This window comes from Echiichthys vipera (assembly GCF_963691815.1).
Source record: "Echiichthys vipera genome assembly, chromosome: 3".
In the NCBI taxonomy this organism is placed as follows: domain Eukaryota; kingdom Metazoa; phylum Chordata; class Actinopteri; order Perciformes; family Trachinidae; genus Echiichthys; species Echiichthys vipera.
The window spans coordinates 218832-238831 of record NC_139828.1 but is presented as its reverse complement, the minus strand read 5'-3'; the positions used below and the strand labels follow the sequence as shown (position 1 = coordinate 238831).

Below are 20000 nucleotides of genomic sequence, written 5' to 3'. Positions count from 1 at the left end.
ACAGGTGTGTGTGTGTGTGTGAGGACAGGTGTGTGTGTGTGAGGACAGGTGTGTGTGTGTGTGTGTGTGAGGACAGGTGTGTGTGTGAGGACAGGTGTGTGTGTGTGTGTGAGGACAGGTGTGTGTGTGTGTGTGTGTGTGTGTGTGTGTGTGTGTGTGAGGACAGGTGTGTGTGTGATTGGTCGACTGTCTCACTGTTTGGGGTCCAAAGGACACACGATCCTCCTGCTGCTTCCTTCCTCCTGAAACAGGAAACAGGAAGTTAACAGACGCTTCTCTGAGCCCATTGCTGCTTTGGTGTGTGTGTGTGTGTGTGTGTGTGTGTGTGTGTGTGTGTGTGTGTGTGTGTGTGTGTGTGTGTGTGTGTGTGTGTGTGTGTGTGTGTGTGTGTGTGTGTGTGTAGGGACTCTTCTCATGCTGCTGCAGAGGTTTGCTGTTATTTTCAGCAGCATTAGTGGTTAAAAAAGACCTTTAAATGCCTTCACCGTGCTGCCCCGAGCTAACCACTGTTAGCCACGTGCTGCTGTTAGCATCTCTCCTAGATTTACACACACACACGTTTATGCTCCTAGAGGACACTTTAACACACGTTTATGCTCCTAGAGGACACTTTAACACACGTTTATGCTCCTAGAGGACACTTTAACACACGTTTATGCTCCTAGAGGACACTTTAGCACACGTTTATGCTCCTAGAGGACACTTTAGCACACGTTTATGCTCCTAGAGGACACTTTAACACACGTTTATGCTCCTAGAGGACACTTTAACACAGGTTTATGCTCCTAGAGAACACTTTAACACGTTTATGCTCCTAGAGGACACTTTAGCACACGTTTATGCTCCTAGAGGACACTTTAGCACACGTTTATGCTCCTAGAGGACACTTTAGCACATGTTTATGCTCCTAGAGGACACTTTAGCACACGTTTATGCTCCTAGAGGACACTTTAGCACACGTTTAGGCTCCTAGAGGACACTTTAACACACGTTTATGCTCCTAGAGGACACTTTAACACACGTTTATGCTCCTAGAGGACACTTTAACACACGTTTATGCTCCTAGAGGACACTTTAACACACGTTTATGCTCCTAGAGGACACTTTAGCACACGTTTATGCTCCTAGAGGACACTTTAACACACGTTTATGCTCCTAGAGGACACTTTAACACACGTTTATGCTCCTAGAGGACACTTTAACACACGTTTATGCTCCTAGAGGACACTTTAGCACACGTTTATGCTCCTAGAGGACACTTTAGCACACGTTTATGCTCCTAGAGGACACTTTAACACACGTTTATGCTCCTAGAGGACACTTTAGCACACGTTTATGCTCCTAGAGGACACTTTAACACACGTTTATGCTCCTAGAGGACACTTTAACACACGTTTATGCTCCTAGGACACTTTAACACACGTTTATGCTCCTAGAGGACACTTTAACACACGTTTATGCTCCTAGAGGACACTTTAACACACGTTTATGCTCCTAGAGGACACTTTAGCACACGTTTATGCTCCTAGAGGACACTTTAACACACGTTTATGCTCCTAGAGTTCACCTTTAACACACGTTTATGCTCCTAGAGGACACTTTAACACACGTTTATGCTCCTAGAGGACACTTTAACACACGTTTATGCTCCTAGAGTTCACTTTAACACACGTTTATGCTCCTAGAGTTCACTTTAACGCACGTTTATGCTCCTAGAGGACACTTTAACACACGTTTATGCTCCTAGAGGACACTTTAACACACGTTTATGCTCCTAGAGGACACTTTAACACACGTTTATGCTCCTAGAGGACACTTTAACACACGTTTATGCTCCTAGAGGACACTTTAGCACACGTTTATGCTCCTAGAGGACACTTTAACACACGTTTATGCTCCTAGAGGACACTTTAACACACGTTTATGCTCCTAGAGGACACTTTAACACACGTTTATGCTCCTAGAGGACACTTTAGCACACGTTTATGCTCCTAGAGGACACTTTAACACACGTTTATGCTCCTAGAGGACACTTTAACACACGTTTATGCTCCTAGAGAACACTTTAACACGTTTATGCTCCTAGAGGACACTTTAGCACACGTTTATGCTCCTAGAGGACACTTTAGCACACGTTTATGCTCCTAGAGGACACTTTAGCACATGTTTATGCTCCTAGAGGACACTTTAGCACACGTTTATGCTCCTAGAGGACACTTTAACACACGTTTATGCTCCTAGAGGACACTTTAACACACGTTTATGCTCCTAGAGGACACTTTAACACACGTTTATGCTCCTAGAGGACACTTTAGCACACGTTTATGCTCCTAGAGGACACTTTAACACACGTTTATGCTCCTAGAGGACACTTTAACACACGTTTATGCTCCTAGAGGACACTTTAACACACGTTTATGCTCCTAGAGGACACTTTAACACACGTTTATGCTCCTAGAGGACACTTTAGCACACGTTTATGCTCCTAGAGGACACTTTAACACACGTTTATGCTCCTAGAGGACACTTTAGCACACGTTTATGCTCCTAGAGGACACTTTAACACACGTTTATGCTCCTAGAGGACACTTTAACACACGTTTATGCTCCTAGGACACTTTAACACACGTTTATGCTCCTAGAGGACACTTTAACACACGTTTATGCTCCTAGAGGACACTTTAACACACGTTTATGCTCCTAGAGGACACTTTAGCACACGTTTATGCTCCTAGAGGACACTTTAACACACGTTTATGCTCCTAGAGTTCACCTTTAACACACGTTTATGCTCCTAGAGGACACTTTAACACACGTTTATGCTCCTAGAGGACACTTTAACACACGTTTATGCTCCTAGAGTTCACTTTAACACACGTTTAGGCTCCTAGAGGACACTTTAACACACGTTTATGCTCCTAGAGGACACTTTAACACACGTTTATGCTCCTAGAGGACACTTTAACACACGTTTATGCTCCTAGAGGACACTTTAACACACGTTTATGCTCCTAGAGGACACTTTAGCACACGTTTATGCTCCTAGAGGACACTTTAACACACGTTTATGCTCCTAGAGGACACTTTAACACACGTTTATGCTCCTAGAGGACACTTTAACACACGTTTATGCTCCTAGAGGACACTTTAGCACACGTTTATGCTCCTAGAGGACACTTTAACACACGTTTATGCTCCTAGAGGACACTTTAGCACACGTTTATGCTCCTAGAGGACACTTTAACACACGTTTATGCTCCTAGAGGACACTTTAACACACGTTTATGCTCCTAGAGGACACTTTAACACACGTTTATGCTCCTAGAGGACACTTTAACACACGTTTATGCTCCTAGAGGACACTTTAGCACACGTTTATGCTCCTAGAGGACACTTTAACACACGTTTATGCTCCTAGAGGACACTTTAACACACGTTTATGCTCCTAGGACACTTTAACACACGTTTATGCTCCTAGAGGACACTTTAACACACGTTTATGCTCCTAGAGGACACTTTAACACACGTTTATGCTCCTAGAGGACACTTTAGCACACGTTTATGCTCCTAGAGGACACTTTAACACACGTTTATGCTCCTAGAGTTCACCTTTAACACACGTTTATGCTCCTAGAGGACACTTTAACACACGTTTATGCTCCTAGAGGACACTTTAACACACGTTTATGCTCCTAGAGTTCACTTTAACACACGTTTAGGCTCCTAGAGGACACTTTAACACACGTTTATGCTCCTAGAGGACACTTTAACACACGTTTATGCTCCTAGAGGACACTTTAACACACGTTTATGCTCCTAGAGGACACTTTAACACACGTTTATGCTCCTAGAGGACACTTTAGCACACGTTTATGCTCCTAGAGGACACTTTAACACACGTTTATGCTCCTAGAGGACACTTTAACACACGTTTATGCTCCTAGAGGACACTTTAACACACGTTTATGCTCCTAGAGGACACTTTAGCACACGTTTATGCTCCTAGAGGACACTTTAACACACGTTTATGCTCCTAGAGGACACTTTAGCACACGTTTATGCTCCTAGAGGACACTTTAACACACGTTTATGCTCCTAGAGGACACTTTAACACACGTTAATGCTCCTAGAGGACACTTTAACACACGTTTATGCTCCTAGAGGACACTTTAGCACACGTTTATGCTCCTAGAGGACACTTTAACACACGTTTATGCTCCTAGAGGACACTTTAACACACGTTTATGCTCCTAGAGGACACTTTAACACACGTTTATGCTCCTAGAGGACACTTTAGCACACGTTTATGCTCCTAGAGGACACTTTAGCACACGTTTATGCTCCTAGAGGACACTTTAACACACGTTTATGCTCCTAGAGGACACTTTAACACACATTTATGCTCCTAGAGGACACTTTAACACACGTTTAGTCTCCTAGAGGACACTTTAACACACGTTTATGCTCCTAGAGGACACTTTAACACACGTTTATGCTCCTAGAGGACACTTTAGCACACGTTTATGCTCCTAGAGGACACTTTAACACACGTTTATGCTCCTAGAGGACACTTTAACACACGTTTATGCTCCTAGAGGACACTTTAACACACGTTTATGCTCCTAGGACACTTTAACACACGTTTATGCTCCTAGAGGACACTTTAGCACACGTTTAGTCTCCTAGAGGACACTTTAACACACGTTCATGCTCCTAGAGGACACTTTAACACACGTTTATGCTCCTAGAGGACACTTTAACACACGTTTATGCTCCTAGAGGACACTTTAACACACGTTTATGCTCCTAGGACACTTTAACACACGTTTATGCTCCTAGAGGACACTTTAGCACACGTTTATGCTCCTAGAGGACACTTTAACACACGTTTATGCTCCTAGAGGACACTTTAGCACATGTTTATGCTCCTAGAGGACACTTTAACACACGTTTATGCTCCTAGAGGACACTTTAGCACACGTTTATGCTCCTAGAGGACACTTTAACACACGTTTATGCTCCTAGAGGACACTTTAGCACACGTTTATGCTCCTAGAGGACACTTTAGCACACGTTTATGCTCCTAGAGGACACTTTAGCACACGTTTATGCTCCTAGAGGACACTTTAACACACGTTTATGCTCCTAGAGGACACTTTAACACACGTTTATGCTCCTAGAGGACACTTTAACACACGTTTATGCTCCTAGAGGACACTTTAGCACACGTTTATGCTCCTAGAGGACACTTTAGCACACGTTTATGCTCCTAGAGGACACTTTAACACACGTTTATGCTCCTAGAGGACACTTTAACACACATTTATGCTCCTAGAGGACACTTTAACACACGTTTAGTCTCCTAGAGGACACTTTAACACACGTTTATGCTCCTAGAGGACACTTTAACACACGTTTATGCTCCTAGAGGACACTTTAGCACACGTTTATGCTCCTAGAGGACACTTTAACACACGTTTATGCTCCTAGAGGACACTTTAACACACGTTTATGCTCCTAGAGGACACTTTAACACACGTTTATGCTCCTAGGACACTTTAACACACGTTTATGCTCCTAGAGGACACTTTAGCACACGTTTAGTCTCCTAGAGGACACTTTAACACACGTTCATGCTCCTAGAGGACACTTTAACACACGTTTATGCTCCTAGAGGACACTTTAACACACGTTTATGCTCCTAGAGGACACTTTAACACACGTTTATGCTCCTAGGACACTTTAACACACGTTTATGCTCCTAGAGGACACTTTAGCACACGTTTAGACTCCTAGAGGACACTTTAAAGGGGGGGGGGTGATGTTGAAGTGTAGGACAGCGCCACCTGCTGGAGGAGATGAAACCAGTTGAAACAGCAGACTTTACTCTTCATGTTGTTGTTGTTGTTGTTGTTGTTGTTGTTGTTGTTGTCCCTGAACTCACCATGGTCGCGTGCTCCCCGCAGTACTTTTTCCCGCTCGCGCAGACCATTTTACAGAAGCGGTTTTTTTTCGGCACGAAGAAGCCGCAGCTGCCGGGCGCCGCCATGTTGGATCCGTGACGCAGCGACGCTCCCGCTGCGTTCAGGGGCTCGGCTGACTGTGGGAAATACACTGAGGCGTTTTTGACACTATAACGTGTTTATCATCATCGGTTTTAACACGTTTAAAGGTTTGATCGGATAAATGGCATCCACCCTTGTTTTATATGAGGTTCACGAGTTTAAATAAAGCGACATAACGACGTGTTGTGCTTTATTATGACGATACAAAGGAGAGAATCAAAACCATGCAGTCAGTTATCTGAAACATTGTTTTCTAAGACTAAAACTGAATAAACTGATAACCACTGATTTTTCTTTTTCTGCTCAGCAGCACCTGAACGCACCCCTTTCCTCTCATTGGCCACCGCTCCTCAGTTCTCCTCCCTGATTGGCTGACGCGAGTGCCACTTAAAGCATTTTCCCGCCTCTTGTATCAGCGGGGCGGGAGCTGTGCTCGGGTGACGTCATTAGTGGACTGTCCAAACCATGATGGCGGCAGCAGCAGAGGCGGCGGCGGAGCAGCGGGGCTCCGGTCCCGGCTCCGGTCCCGGCTCCGGTCCCGGCTCCGGTCCCGGCTCCGGTCCCGGCTCCGGTCCCGGCTCCGGCTCCGGCTCCTCCGGGTCCTCGGCGTCCTCGGCGGCGGGTTGCTCGGTGCTGGTGGTGGTCGGGGCGCTGCGGCCCCCCGGGGCGCTGCGGTCCCCCGGGCTGCTGGAGCAGCTGCTGCGGCAGATCGAGTCAGGTGAGGGACCGGAAGACAGCGCGGCCCTTCACAATAAAAGAGCTGAAGGCCGAGTTCTGTTCTGACTTTCCAACTTCTCTGTTTCATCACATCACGAAATGAACGGTTTACACCCGAAAACGGCGCGTTTTTAACTTTAAAACAACACTTTATACAGAGCTAACCAAACAGAGCTAGCCAAACTGAGCTAACCAAACAGAGCTAACCAAACAGAGCTAGCCAAACTGAGCTAACCAAACAGAGCTAGCTAAACAGAGCTAACCAAACAGAGCTAACCAAACAGAGCTAACCAAACAGAGCTAGCTAACCAAACAGAGCTAACCAAACTGAGCTAACCAAACAGAGCTAACCAAACAGAGCTAGCTAAACTGAGCTAACCAAACTGAGCTAACCAAACAGAGCTAACTAAACAGAGCTAACCAAACAGAGCTAACTAAACAGAGCTAACCAAACAGAGCTAACCAAACAGAGCTAACTAAACAGAGCTAACCAAGCAGAGCTAACTAAACAGAGCTAACCAAACAGAGCTAACTAAACAGAGCTAACCAAGCAGAGCTAACTAAACAGAGCGAACTAAACAGAGCTAACCAAACAGGGCTAACTAAACAGAGCCAACCAAACAGAGCTAGCTAAACTGAGCTAACTAAACTGAGCTAGCTAAACAGAACTAGCTAAACAGAGCTAACTAAACTGAGCTAACTAAACAGAGCTAACTAAACTGAGCTAACTAAACTGAGCTAACTAAACAGAGCTAGCTAAACAGAACTAGCTAAACAGAGCTAACTAAACTGAGCTAACTAAACTGAGCTAGCTAAACAGAGCTAGCTAAACAGAGCTAACTAAACTGAGCTAACTAAACTGAGCTGTGTGTGTGTGTGTGTGTGTGTGTGTGTGTGTGTGTGTGTGTGTGTGTGTGTGTGTGTGTCCCTGTGTGTGTGTGTGTGTGTGTGTGTGTGTGTGTGTGTGTGTGTGTGTGTGTGTGTGTGTGTGTGTGTGTGTGTGTGTGTGTGTGTGTGTGTGTGTGTGTCACAAACAAACAACAAACAGTTTAGTGTTGATCATGAGTTCAGACTGTGTCCGCAGGCGCTCACTGTTCCCTGCTCACTTCCTGTCTGTGCATGTGATGTTCAGATGTTGTTTAGCTCGACAGTTGTTGTTGTGTTGTCCGATGTTTTGCTGACACACACACACACACACACACACACACACACACACACACACACACACACACACACACACACAGAGGAAGTGTTGTTGCCAAACGTCTGCAGCTTCCTGTTTTCTGAGGAGGAAACAGAGACGGACACATGAGGACGTCTCTGAAACCATCAGCTGCTCCTCACAAACATCCCACAGCAACAACAACAACAATAACAACAACAACAACAACAACAACAACAATAATAATAATGCTGTGTTCATCAGTGAGACGGACTGGTTTATTAATAATGATGCGTTCACAGACAGAACATAGCCGTGTCTCCTGTGATGCATCATGGGACGCACTGATGCATCATGGGACGCACTGATGCTGATCACTGATGATGTCATCGTGTGTCCTTCAGGCGTGCGCTGTTGGCCCGTTGATCTGGACGTCTGCGTCCTGGACCAGCAGCTGAAGCTGTTCGTGTCCCGACACTCGGCCTTCCTGTCCCAGGACGTCCCAGGTGAGACAACAGGAAGTCTCTCTGTTTGTTTACTCACTTCCTGTCCCAGGTGAGACAACAGGAAGTCTCTTTGTTTGTTTGTTTACTCACTTCCTGTCCCAGGTGAGACAACAGGAAGTCTCTGTTTGTTTGTTTACTCACTTCCTGTCCCAGGACGTCCCAGGTGAGACAACAGGAAGTCTCTCTGTTTGTTTGTTTACTCACTTCCTGTCCCAGGTGAGACAACAGGAAGTCTCTCTGTTTGTTTACTCACTTCCTGTCCCAGGTGAGACAACAGGAAGTCTCTGTTTGTTTGTTTACTCACTTCCTGTCACAGGTGAGACAACAGGAAGTCTCTGTTTGTTTGTTTACTCACTTCCTGTCCCAGGTGAGACAACAGGAAGTCTCTGTTTGTTTGTTTACTCACTTCCTGTCCCAGGACTTCCCAGGTGAGACAACAGGAAGTCTCTCTGTTTGTTTGTTTACTCACTTCCTGTCCCAGGTGAGACAACAGGAAGTCTCTTTGTTTGTTTGTGTCAGCAGCGTGTCTGATGTGTCCACAGTCTCATGTTGTTGTTGTCCGCTCACTTCCTGCCGTGTGTCCTCAGGTCAGAGGACGCTGCAGCACCGCGGAGACGTCCTGGACACGCAGGTGCTCGTGAATCCGGCTCCGGACTTCGTCTGTTCAGAGGTGAGTGTTTCCTGTGTGTGTGCGTCCCTCTAAAGCGTGTTTCCTGTGTGTGTGTGCGTCCCTCTAAAGCGTGTTTCCTGTGTGTGTGCGTCCCTCTAAAGCGTGTTTCCTGTGTGTGTGCGTCCCTCTAAAGCGTGTTTCCTGTGTGTGTGCGTCCCTCTAAAGCGTGTTTCCTGTGTGTGTGCGTCCCTCTAAAGCGTGTTTCCTGTGTGCGTGCGTCGCTCTAAAGCGTGTTTCCTGTGTGTGTGCGTCCCTCTAAAGCGTGTTTCCTGTGTGTGTGCGTCCCTCTAAAGCGTGTTTCCTGTGTGTGCGTCCCTCTAAAGCGTGTTTCCTGTGTGTGTGCGTCCCTCTAAAGCGTGTTTCCTGTGTGTGCGTCCCTCTAAAGCGTGTTTCCTGTGTGCGTGCGTCCCTCTAAAGCGTGTTTCCTGTGTGTGTGCGTCCCTCTAAAGCGTGTTTCCTGTGTGTGTGCGTCCCTCTAAAGCGTGTTTCCTGTGTGTGCGTCCCTCTAAAGCGTGTTTCCTGTGTGTGCGTCCCTCTAAAGCGTGTTTCCTGTGTGTGTGCGTCCCTCTAAAGCGTGTTTCCTGTGTGTGCGTCCCTCTAAAGCGTGTTTCCTGTGTGTGCGTCCCTCTAAAGCGTGTTTCCTGTGTGTGTGCGTCCCTCTAAAGCGTGTTTCCTGTGTGTGTGCGTCGCTCTAAAGCGTGTTTCCTGTGTGCGTGCGTCCCTCTAAAGCGTGTTTCCTGTGTGTGTGCGTCCCTCTAAAGCGTGTTTCCTGTGTGTGTGCGTCCTTCTAAAGCGTGTTTCCTGTGTGTGCGTCCCTCTAAAGCGTGTTTCCTGTGTGTGCGTCCCTCTAAAGCGTGTTTCCTGTGTGTGTGCGTCGCTCTAAAGCGTGTTTCCTGTGTGCGTGCGTCCCTCTAAAGCGTGTTTCCTGTGTGTGCGTCCCTCTAAAGCGTGTTTCCTGTGTGTGTGCGTCGCTCTAAAGCGTGTTTCCTGTGTGTGCGTCCCTCTAAAGCGTGTTTCCTGTGTGTGTGCGTCCCTCTAAAGCGTGTTTCCTGTGTGTGTGCGTCGCTCTAAAGCGTGTTTCCTGTGTGTGCGTCCCTCTAAAGCGTGTTTCCTGTGTGTGTGCGTCCCTCTTAAGCGTGTTTCCTGTGTGTGTGCGTCCCTCTTAAGCGTGTTTCCTGTGTGTGTGCGTCCCTCTTAAGCGTGTTTCCTGTGTGTGCGTCCCTCTAAAGCGTGTTTCCTGTGTGTGTGCGTCCCTCTAAAGCGTGTTTCCTGTGTGTGTGCGTCCCTCTAAAGCGTGTTTCCTGTGTGTGTGCGTCCCTCTAAAGCGTGTTTCCTGTGTGTGTGTGCGTCCCTCTAAAGCGTGTTTCCTGTGTGTGCGTCCCTCTAAAGCGTGTTTCCTGTGTGTGTGCGTCCCTCTAAAGCGTGTTTCCTGTGTGCGTGCGTCCCTCTAAAGCGTGTTTCCTGTGTGCGTGCGTCCCTCTAAAGCGTGTTTCCTGTGTGTGTGCGTCCCTCTAAAGCGTGTTTCCTGTGTGTGTGCGTCCCTCTAAAGCGTGTTTCCTGTGTGTGCGTCCCTCTAAAGCGTGTTTCCTGTGTGTGTGCGTCCCTCTGAAGCGTGTTTCCTGTGTGTGTGCGTCCCTCTAAAGCGTGTTTCCTGTGTGTGCGTCCCTCTAAAGAGTGTTTCCTGTGTGTGTGTGTCGCTCTAAAGCGTGTTTCCTGTGTGTGTGCGTCGCTCTAAAGCGTGTTTCCTGTGTGTGCGTCCCTCTAAAGCGTGTTTCCTGTGTGTGTGCGTCCCTCTAAAGCGTGTTTCCTGTGTGTGCGTCCCTCTAAAGCGTGTTTCCTGTGTGTGTGCGTCCCTCTAAAGCGTGTTTCCTGTGTGTGTGCGTCCAGGTCCGGAGGCTGCTGTGCGACCCGTCCCGACACAAACTTGTGGTCCTGGCCGGTCAGTGCGTGGAAGAGTCCGGAGACGTCGTGTTACAGAGAGGCGTCTTCTCCCTCAACGACTTCATCCACGTGTTCGCTGATGACGAGGTCGGAACACGAGGCGCCTGTTTGACCCTTTAACGATGCGTTCAGGCTCCATCTGAGTGTCCGTGTCCTTAAATACATTTGAGGTTAAAGTGTAAAATCATCCCAACACCCACATCCATCAACATTAACGTTCACCGTACTGCCCGAGCTAACCGCTGTTAGCCACGTCCCCCTGTTAGCCACGTCCGGCTGTTAGCCACGTCCCCCTGTTAGCCACGTCCGGCTGTTAGCCACGTCCCCCTGTTGGCCACGTCCGGCTGTTAGCCACGTCCCCCTGTTGGCCACGTCCCGCTGTTGGCCACGTCCCGCTGTTGGCCACGTCCCGCTGTTAGCCACGTCCCGCTGTTGGCCACGTCCGGCTGTTGGCCACGTCCCGCTGTTAGCCACGTCCCCCTGTTAGCCACGTCCCGCTGTTAGCCACGTCCCCCTGTTAGCCACGTCCCCCTGTTGGCCACGTACGGCTGTTAGCCACGTCCCGCTGTTAGCCACGTCCCCCTGTTAGCCACGTCCCCCTGTTAGCCACGTCCCGCTGTTAGCCACGTCCCGCTGTTAGACACGTCCCCCTGTTAGCCACGTCCCCCTGTTAGCCACGTCCCCCTGTTAGCCACGTCCGGCTGTTAGCCACGTCCCCCTGTTGGCCACATCCCGCTGTTAGCCACGTCCGGCTGTTAGCCACGTCCCCCTGTTAGCCACGTCCCGCTGTTAGCATCTCTCCTGGTAGTTTTCGTACAGAAGTTTTTCGTTTGAACATAATCGGGTGTTTCAAAGTCTAAATGGTGATAATTTACACGTGTCTCTGTCTTAAATCAGTAGCTGTGTGTCCGGTCTTCAGGGGACGCTGTTCAGTTCCTCTGAAGACCGGATCTCTGTGTGAAGCGCCTCAGTCCTGACTCTCACCCGTCGCCCCTCTCTCTTCTCTGACAGGTGGCTCAGGTGCTGAGCTCTGCAGACCCGGCGGCGAGGGCCTCCCTGACGCTCAGCTGTCCCAACCTTGGTCTTTGGAAACAGTCTGTGTTGGAGAAACACAACGTGCAGGACCACATAGACATCCGGGTCAACCCTCCCCTGGTCCTCCCGGAGATGGAGGGTCTGCAGGAGTTCACCGAGTACCTCTCCGAGGCGCTGGAGCCCGAGTCCCCCTTCGACCTCCTGGAGCCCCCGAACACCGTGGGCTTCCTGAAGCTGTCTCGGCCCTGCTGCTACATCTTCCCCGGCGGGAGGGGGGACTCCGCCTTCTTCGCTGTCAACGGCTTCAACGTCCTGGTGAACGGCGGATCGGATCCACGCTCCTGCTTCTGGAAACTGGTGCGACACCTGGACAGGATCGACTCAGTGCTCCTGACTCACATCGGCGTGGACAACCTCCCCGGGCTCAACAGTCTGCTGCTGAGGAAAGTGGCCGAGCAGCGGGAGGAAGAGTCCGCCGCAGGAGCTCAGACCGAAGAGGACTGGATGAAGAACCTCATCTCCCCTGAGCTCGGGGTGGTCTTCCTCAACGTCCCCGAAAGATTGAAGTCCCTACACGGAGATCCCAGCGAGCTGCGCAGTTGTGACCAGGTTGCGCTCACTCTGCAGCATTTACAAAGTCTTTCTATCAAACCTGAACCTCTCAGCCGGTCGAACGGACCCAGTATTGAACCGGTCATCTTGTTTCAGAAGATGGGGGTGGGCCGCCTGGAGCTGTACCCCCTGAATCCAGTCTGCGGCAGCAAACACCTTGAATCTTTAATGCAGATTTGGCCGAACGAGCGATCGAACGTAAAGGGCTCAGATCTCCCGCTGCCGTGCCTTGTTTCCATTTGTGCTTTGCTGGTCTGGCATCCGTCCAGTCCTCAGGAGAAGATCATCCGGGTCCTGTTCCCGGGGTGCACGCCGCAGGACAAGATTCTGGACGGCCTTGAGAAACTCAAACACCTGGACTTCCTCAAACACCCGGTCGTGTGTTTGAAGGACATAGAAACTTCCAAACAACCCAAACGAGCAGAGAGCCGGGAAAGCCTTAAGTCCCAGTCCAGGGACCTCAGACCCAGCAGTGCCTTGCAGAGAGACAAGCTCGGACGAGCGGACGTCAAAAAACAGGAGGTGAAATCGAAGCCAAAGGCAGCAAGTGACGCTGCGCCTAAAGACAAGAGGGACGGGGACGAAAAGCCCAAACTAAAGGACGCTGACGCCAAATCCAAGCCCCCGAAACCTGCGGACAAGCTGGTCCCAAAGAAAGACGCGTCAAAAGAAGAGAAAAGGGACGTGAAAAAGAAAGACGAGAGCGGAGAGAAGAAGAAGGAAACGCTAAAGAAGGAAACTCCGAGTACGAAGCCAAAGAAGGACGGCAGAAGGGATGCACCACCCGAGGACAAGAAACAAAGACCAGCCGTTAAAGAAGCAAAGAAAGCAACAAGTGCCTCAAGCACCGAAGGAAAGAAAGCTCTGGGCAAGAGTGGGACTCTGAAGACGGACGGGACGCTGCCAAAGAAAGACACTTTGAACAAGGGACCAAAAGGAAAACCAGGTTCTAAAGAGCAGGAAAACCAGAAGGAGGCAGATCGCTCCACACCCGAGGACACGACGGCTGAATCTGAAGGACTTCGGTTAGAAAACGACCACGGGAACTCGAAGGACGCCGCGACCGTGGACTCTGATGGAGCCAGGACCAACGGGAACCAGACCAATCAGAACCAGACCAACGGGAACCAGACCAATCAGAACCAGACCAATCAGAACCAGACCAATCAGAACCAGACCAACGGGAACCAGACCAATCAGAACCAGACCAATCAGAACCAGACAAATCAGAACCAGACCAACGGGAACCGGACCGCTGCGGTAGAGAGTCCAGAGAAGTTTCGCTGTACGGACACGGACAAGGTCTCTCCTGCGAATTCTGCCATCAACTCTGCAGGAAATGCCGCTTTCGGCCGGTCCCCTGAAGACTTTCTGGGTTTAGGCGCGGACACGAGAGGATCCAGTCTGGGTTTAGGCGAGGACACGAGAGGATCCAGTCTGGGTTTAGGCGCGGACACGAGAGGATCCAGTCTGGGTTTAGGCGCGGACACGAGAGGATCCAGTCTGGGTTTAGGCGCGGACACGAGAGGATCCAGTCTGGGTTTAGGCGAGGACACGAGAGGATCCAGTCTGGGTTTAGGCGAGGACACGAGAGGATCCAGTCTGGGTTTAGGCGCGGACACGAGAGGATCCAGTCTGGGTTTAGGCGAGGACACGAGAGGATCCAGTCTGGGTTTAGGCGCGGACACGAGAGGATCCAGTCTGGGTTTTGAGGATTACAACCAGAGGGGAGGTCTGGACGACTCCACGTCCTCTCAGGATAAACCCTTCAAAGACATCGTGCCGGACTCGTCCACCACAGCCACCGTGACCTCCACGCCGGCGGAGGTCGGCTCTCCTCACTCCACAGAAGTGGATGAATCCCTGTCGGCTTCTTTGGAGCAAACGCTGCCCCCCTCTGTGGGGTCACCCAGAGTCCACTCCAACGGGCACACCAGTGAGGTGGACTCCTTACCGCTCAGAGCCAATCACAACGGGCGCTGTGGAACCGGGTCAGAGGAACATATCCACGGGCTGTCGGAGCTCATCTCGGACGTCCCTCACGACGTCGACCTCTGCCTGGTGTCGCCTTGTGAGTTCCAGCACCCAAAGACTCCGGAGAACCATCAGCAGCAGGTCGGCCCCGGCCTCGCCACCGGCACCTCGCCGGACCTCTCCGACAACAACAACCACTCACGCAATCAAAGCAGCAGCGAGCGCCCCTCAGCCTACAGCCAGGAAACCCCGCCCACATCGATGAGCGAGTCCCTGACGATGGCCACGGACTCTGACGTCCCGCCCTGCACAGACGACTGTCCGTCCATCACGGGGGATTTGGACTCCGATGATGATTCGAGTCACATTTTCCAACCCAGTCATCCACGAGATCCTCCGGCTCCACACTGCAGCGGAGGGCACGACCCGCCGCCCGCCCCGCTCAAGGACTTGCCCCCGCTGCCGTCCCATCCTGAAACCTGCATGGCCGACACGGAGGCGAGCAAGAGCCTGAAGACTTCAGCCGCCAGGACCAAGAAACCCACAGGTACGGCTCAGAAGGCGGCGTCCGTGGGAACCCACAACGGGAAGTCCAGGGCCGGCAGCTCCTCGGGGTCGCTGAAGCTGACCTCCAGCCTCGACGTGAAGCCGTCGTCACGAAACTCCCTCGGAGGCTCCAGAGTCGGAAGTGCGAGACTCTCCTCCTCAGGTGGGTCCTCCGAGCAGACACACACACACACACACACACACACACAGAGACACACACACGCACACACACACACACACACACACACACACACACACACACACAGACACACACACACACACACACACACACACGCACGCACACACAGAGACACACACACACACACACCCTCCACACACACACACACACACACACACACGCGGCTCTGGAGAAAAGAGTATATTTCTCGTTGTATACACGTTGAACACGGCGGCTGAACGCCAACAGGCGCCGCGGCTGTCGTGACAGGAACCATTGAGGTGATGTTGATGTTGTGATCTCTCGTCCTGCAGCCTCCAAAGGTTCTGCAGGTTCTGCAGGTTCTGCAGGTTCTGAGGGTCCTGCGGTCTACGTGGACCTGGCCTACCTGCCGTCCGGCCGCGCCTCCTCCACCGTGGACCTGGACCTGTTCAGACGCCTGCGCTCGTCCTATTACATCATCAGCGGCGAGGACCCTGTGAAGGAGGCGGCGATGAGGAGCATCCTGGACGCTCTGCTGGAGGGGAAGAGCGGCTGGCCCGACGTTCAGGTCTGTGACAGAACCAGAGCGCCGCCGGATCACCCGCCTCCTTTAGATCTGCTCTCTGATTGGTCTGTTTTCCCGCCTTGTCCTCAGGTGACTCTGATCCCGACGTTTGATTCGCTGGCGATGCACGAGTGGTACCAGGAGACGCACGACCGGCAGAAGGAGCTGTCCGTCACCGTGCTGGGCAGCAACAGCACCGTCGCCATGCAGGACGAGACCTTCCCCGCCTGCAAGGTGGAGTTCTGAGGCCCCGCCCACCACGACCTCCGGCCTCTGCACGGGCGGAGACGGAGAGTAGACTTTTGTTGTTGCCACGGTTACATCCAATCAGCTGAACCTGATAAAAAGCTCCTCCCGCTGTGGTTCGTTCATTTCCCGCATCGCTCTTATTTTGAAGGTCCATGAGACAGGAAGTTCAGATTCTGGTCTCTTACATATGAAACGGTTTCTTGTGTCTCACTTCCTGCGGGTCATTTCCTGCGGGTCACTTCCTGTCCGGTGCTCTGCTGGATCAGGACGTAAACATCAGATCATATTTCTGATTTAATTATAAAAGCTCAAACGTCGGAGCGACGCGTCGCCGCCATCTTTGATCCCCTCAGTGTCAAAACAACGCGTCTGTTTTTCATCATCACGAGACGTTTGTTTTATTATTTATCTTATTTTAATTACAACGCTCTGACCCCTGCCCACGCTCCGACCCCTGCCCACGCTCCGACCCCTGCCCACGCTCCGACCCCCGACCCCTGCCCACGCTCCGACCCCTGCCCACGCTCCGACCCCTGCCCACGCTCCGACCCCCGACCCCTGCCCACGCTCCGACCCCTGCCCACGCTCCGACCCCTGCCCACGCTCCGACCCCTGCCCACGCTCCGACCCCCGACCCCTGCCCACGCTCTGAACCCTGCCCACGCTCTGACCCCTGACCCCTGCCCACGCTCTGACCCCCGACCCCTGACCCCTGCCCACGCTCCGACCCCTGCCCACGCTCCGACCCCCGACCCCTGCCCACGCTCCGACCCCCGATCCCTGCCCACGCTCCGACCCCTGCCCACGCTCCGACCCCTGACCCCTGCCCACGCTCCGACCCCCGACCCCTGACCCCTGCCCACGCTCCGACCCCTGCCCACGCTCCAACCCCTGACCCCTGCCCACGCTCCGACCCCTGCCCACGCTCCGACCCCTGACCCCTGCCCACGCTCCGACCCCTGCCCACGCTCCGACCCCTGCCCACGCTCTGACCCCCGACCCCTGCCCACGCTCCGACCCCTGACCCCTGCCCACGCTCTGACCCCCGACCCCTGCCCACGCTCGGACCCCCGACCCCTGCCCACGCTCGGACCCCCGACCCCTGCCCACGCTCCGACCCCTGACCCCTGCCCACGCTCCGACCCCTGCCCACGCTCCGACCCCTGACCCCTGCCCACGCTCCGACCCCCGACCCCTGCCCACGCTCCGACCCCCGACCCCTGACCACGCTCTGACCCCCGACCCCTGACCCCTGCCCACGCTCCGACCCCTGCCCACGCTCTGACCCCCGACCCCTGACCCCTGCCCACGCTCTGACCCCCGACCCCTGCCCACGCTCCGACTCCCGACCCCTGCCCACGCTCCGACTCCCGACCCCTGCCCACGCTCCGACCCCTGACCCCTGCCCACGCTCCGACCCCCGACCCCTGCCCACGCTCCGACCCCCGACCCCTGCCCACGCTCCGACCCCCGACCCCTGCCCACGCTCCGACCCCCGACCCCTGCCCACGCTCCGACCCCCGACCCCTGCCCACGCTCCGACCCCTGACCCCTGCCCACGCTCCGACCCCTGCCCTCGCTCCGACCCCTGACCCCTGCCCACGCTCCGACCCCTGCCCACGCTCCGACCCCCGACCCCTGCCCACGCTCCGACCCCTGACCCCTGCCCACGCTCCGACCCCTGACCCCTGCCCACGCTCCGACCCCCGACCCCTGACCCCTGCCCACGCTCCGACCCCCGACCCCTGCCCACGCTCCGACCCCTGACCCCTGCCCACGCTCCGACCCCCGACCCCTGACCCCTGCCCACGCTCCGACCCCTGACCCCTGCCCACGCCCCGACCCCTGACCCCTGCCCACGCCCCGACCCCTGACCCCGGCCCACGCTCCGACCCCCGACCCCTGCCCACGCTCCGACCCCCGACCCCTGCCCACGCTCTGAGCATTGATCTCAGGAGCTAACCTGCCTGACGACAGAGCCTGCAGCGCTGTGATTGGTCGCCCCACTCGCAGCGGTGCATTCTGGGACGTGTAGTCCTTGTTGTTGTTTCCGTCCTTGAATCCAAAACATTTCAGTCGGTAACTTATTTATTTATTTCAGGGTTGAGTCTGAACTTTGGTACGAACGCTTTGACTCTTTTACAAACGGGAAACATCAGAAACATGAATAATTATAAATATAAATAATCATGTTTAAAGTGAAACATCATGAATGATTATAATTATAATCCTATCTAAAGATGGAGGGCGGGTTCTGATCTGCAGCGTTCAGTCAATAAATAAAATCACGTTAAACTAAAAACACTTTTTTCTAAACTTTATTTAAAAATGTTTAAAATGATGAAGTTTTAAAGTGAAACAAACTTTTTAGATTTTAAAAAGAATCAAAGTGTTTTTCTATAAATTACAACCGAAGACGTGAAGTTACACACACTCACACACACACACACACACACACACTGAGACACACACACACACAGACACTGAAACACACAGACTGAAATACACACACACACACACTGAAACACACACACACACTGAAACACACACACACACACACTGAGACACACACACTGAAACACACACACACACACACTGAGACACACACACTGAAACACACACACACACACACTGAGACACACACACTGAGACACACACACACACACTGAAACACACACACTGAAACACACACACACACTGAAACACACACACACACTGAAACACACACACACACTGAAACACTAATTTTCTGATTCTTTCAAAATAAAAGAAGCCCTTTACCAGTCTGTCTGCAGTGTGCTTTTATTGTGAAGGGTCCGTTTCAGTTCTTGAAAGTGTTGAATTTATTTAATTGGTTACTATGACGACGAGCAGCGCTGTGTCTGCAGCAGCCAATCACAGAGCAGCACTGTGTCTGCAGCAGCCAATCACAGAGCAGCACTGTGTCTGCAGCAGCCAATCACAGAGCAGCACTGTGTCTGCAGCAGCCAATCACAGAGCAGCACTGTGTCTGCAGCAGCCAATCACAGAGCAGCACTGTGTCTGCAGCAGCCAATCACAGAGCAGCGCTGTGTCTGCAGCAGCCAATCACAGAGCAGCACTGTGTCTGCAGCAGCCAATCACAGAGCAGCACTGTGTCTGCAGCAGCTGATTGGACGATCAATAACATGAAGACAGCAGCAGGCACCACCACCATCAGCAGAGACCTGCACACAGGACCACTGCAGCAGGCACCACCACCATCAGCAGAGACCTGCACACAGGACCACTGCAGCAGGCACCACCACCATCAGCAGAGACCTGCACACAGGACCACTGCAGCAGGCACCACCACCATCAGCAGAGACCTGCACACAGGACCACTGCAGCAGGCACCACCACCATCAGCAGAGACCTGCACACAGGACCACTGCAGCAGGCACCACCACCATCAGCAGAGACCTGCACACAGGACCACAGCAGCAGGCACCACCACCATCAGCAGAGACCTGCACACAGGACCACTGCAGCAGGCACCATCAGCAGAGACCTACACACAGGAGCACTGCAGCAGGCACCACCACCATCAGCAGAGACCTGCACACAGGACCACTGCAGCAGGCACCACCACCATCAGCAGAGACCTACACACAGGACCACTGCAGCAGGCACCACCACCATCAGCAGAGACCTGCACACAGGACCAGGGCAGCAGGCACCACCACCATCAGCAGAGACCTGCACACAGGACCACTGCAGCAGGCACCACCACCATCAGCAGAGACCTACACACAGGAGCACTGCAGCAGGCACCACCAC

General features: G+C 52.5%; 2 protein-coding genes across 2 annotated transcripts in view; one reads left to right on the top strand and one right to left on the bottom strand.

Annotated features, from left to right (window-relative positions):
- The window catches only part of trmt13 (tRNA methyltransferase 13 homolog), a 15940-nt gene extending 9871 nt beyond the window's left edge, over positions 1-6069 (bottom strand). The window contains exons 1-2 of the mRNA XM_083911601.1: positions 5945-6069; positions 196-242 (exon numbers count right to left, since the gene is read on the bottom strand). Of these exons, the coding sequence (XP_083767727.1) occupies positions 196-242; positions 5945-6049 (152 nt within the window). The 5' untranslated portion in view covers positions 6050-6069. The remainder of the gene's footprint in view (positions 1-195; positions 243-5944) is intronic.
- Positions 6070-6451: 382 nt separating this feature from the next.
- Positions 6452-16673, top strand: map1sa (microtubule-associated protein 1Sa). The gene is made up of 7 exons (XM_083940753.1): positions 6452-6783; positions 8349-8450; positions 9038-9120; positions 11008-11148; positions 12073-15391; positions 15721-15956; positions 16044-16673. The coding sequence occupies exons 1-7, from the start codon at positions 6531-6533 to the stop codon at positions 16197-16199; spliced, it is 4290 nt and encodes a 1429-aa protein (XP_083796879.1). The 5' UTR covers positions 6452-6530; the 3' UTR covers positions 16200-16673.
- Positions 16674-20000: the final 3327 nt, after the last annotated feature.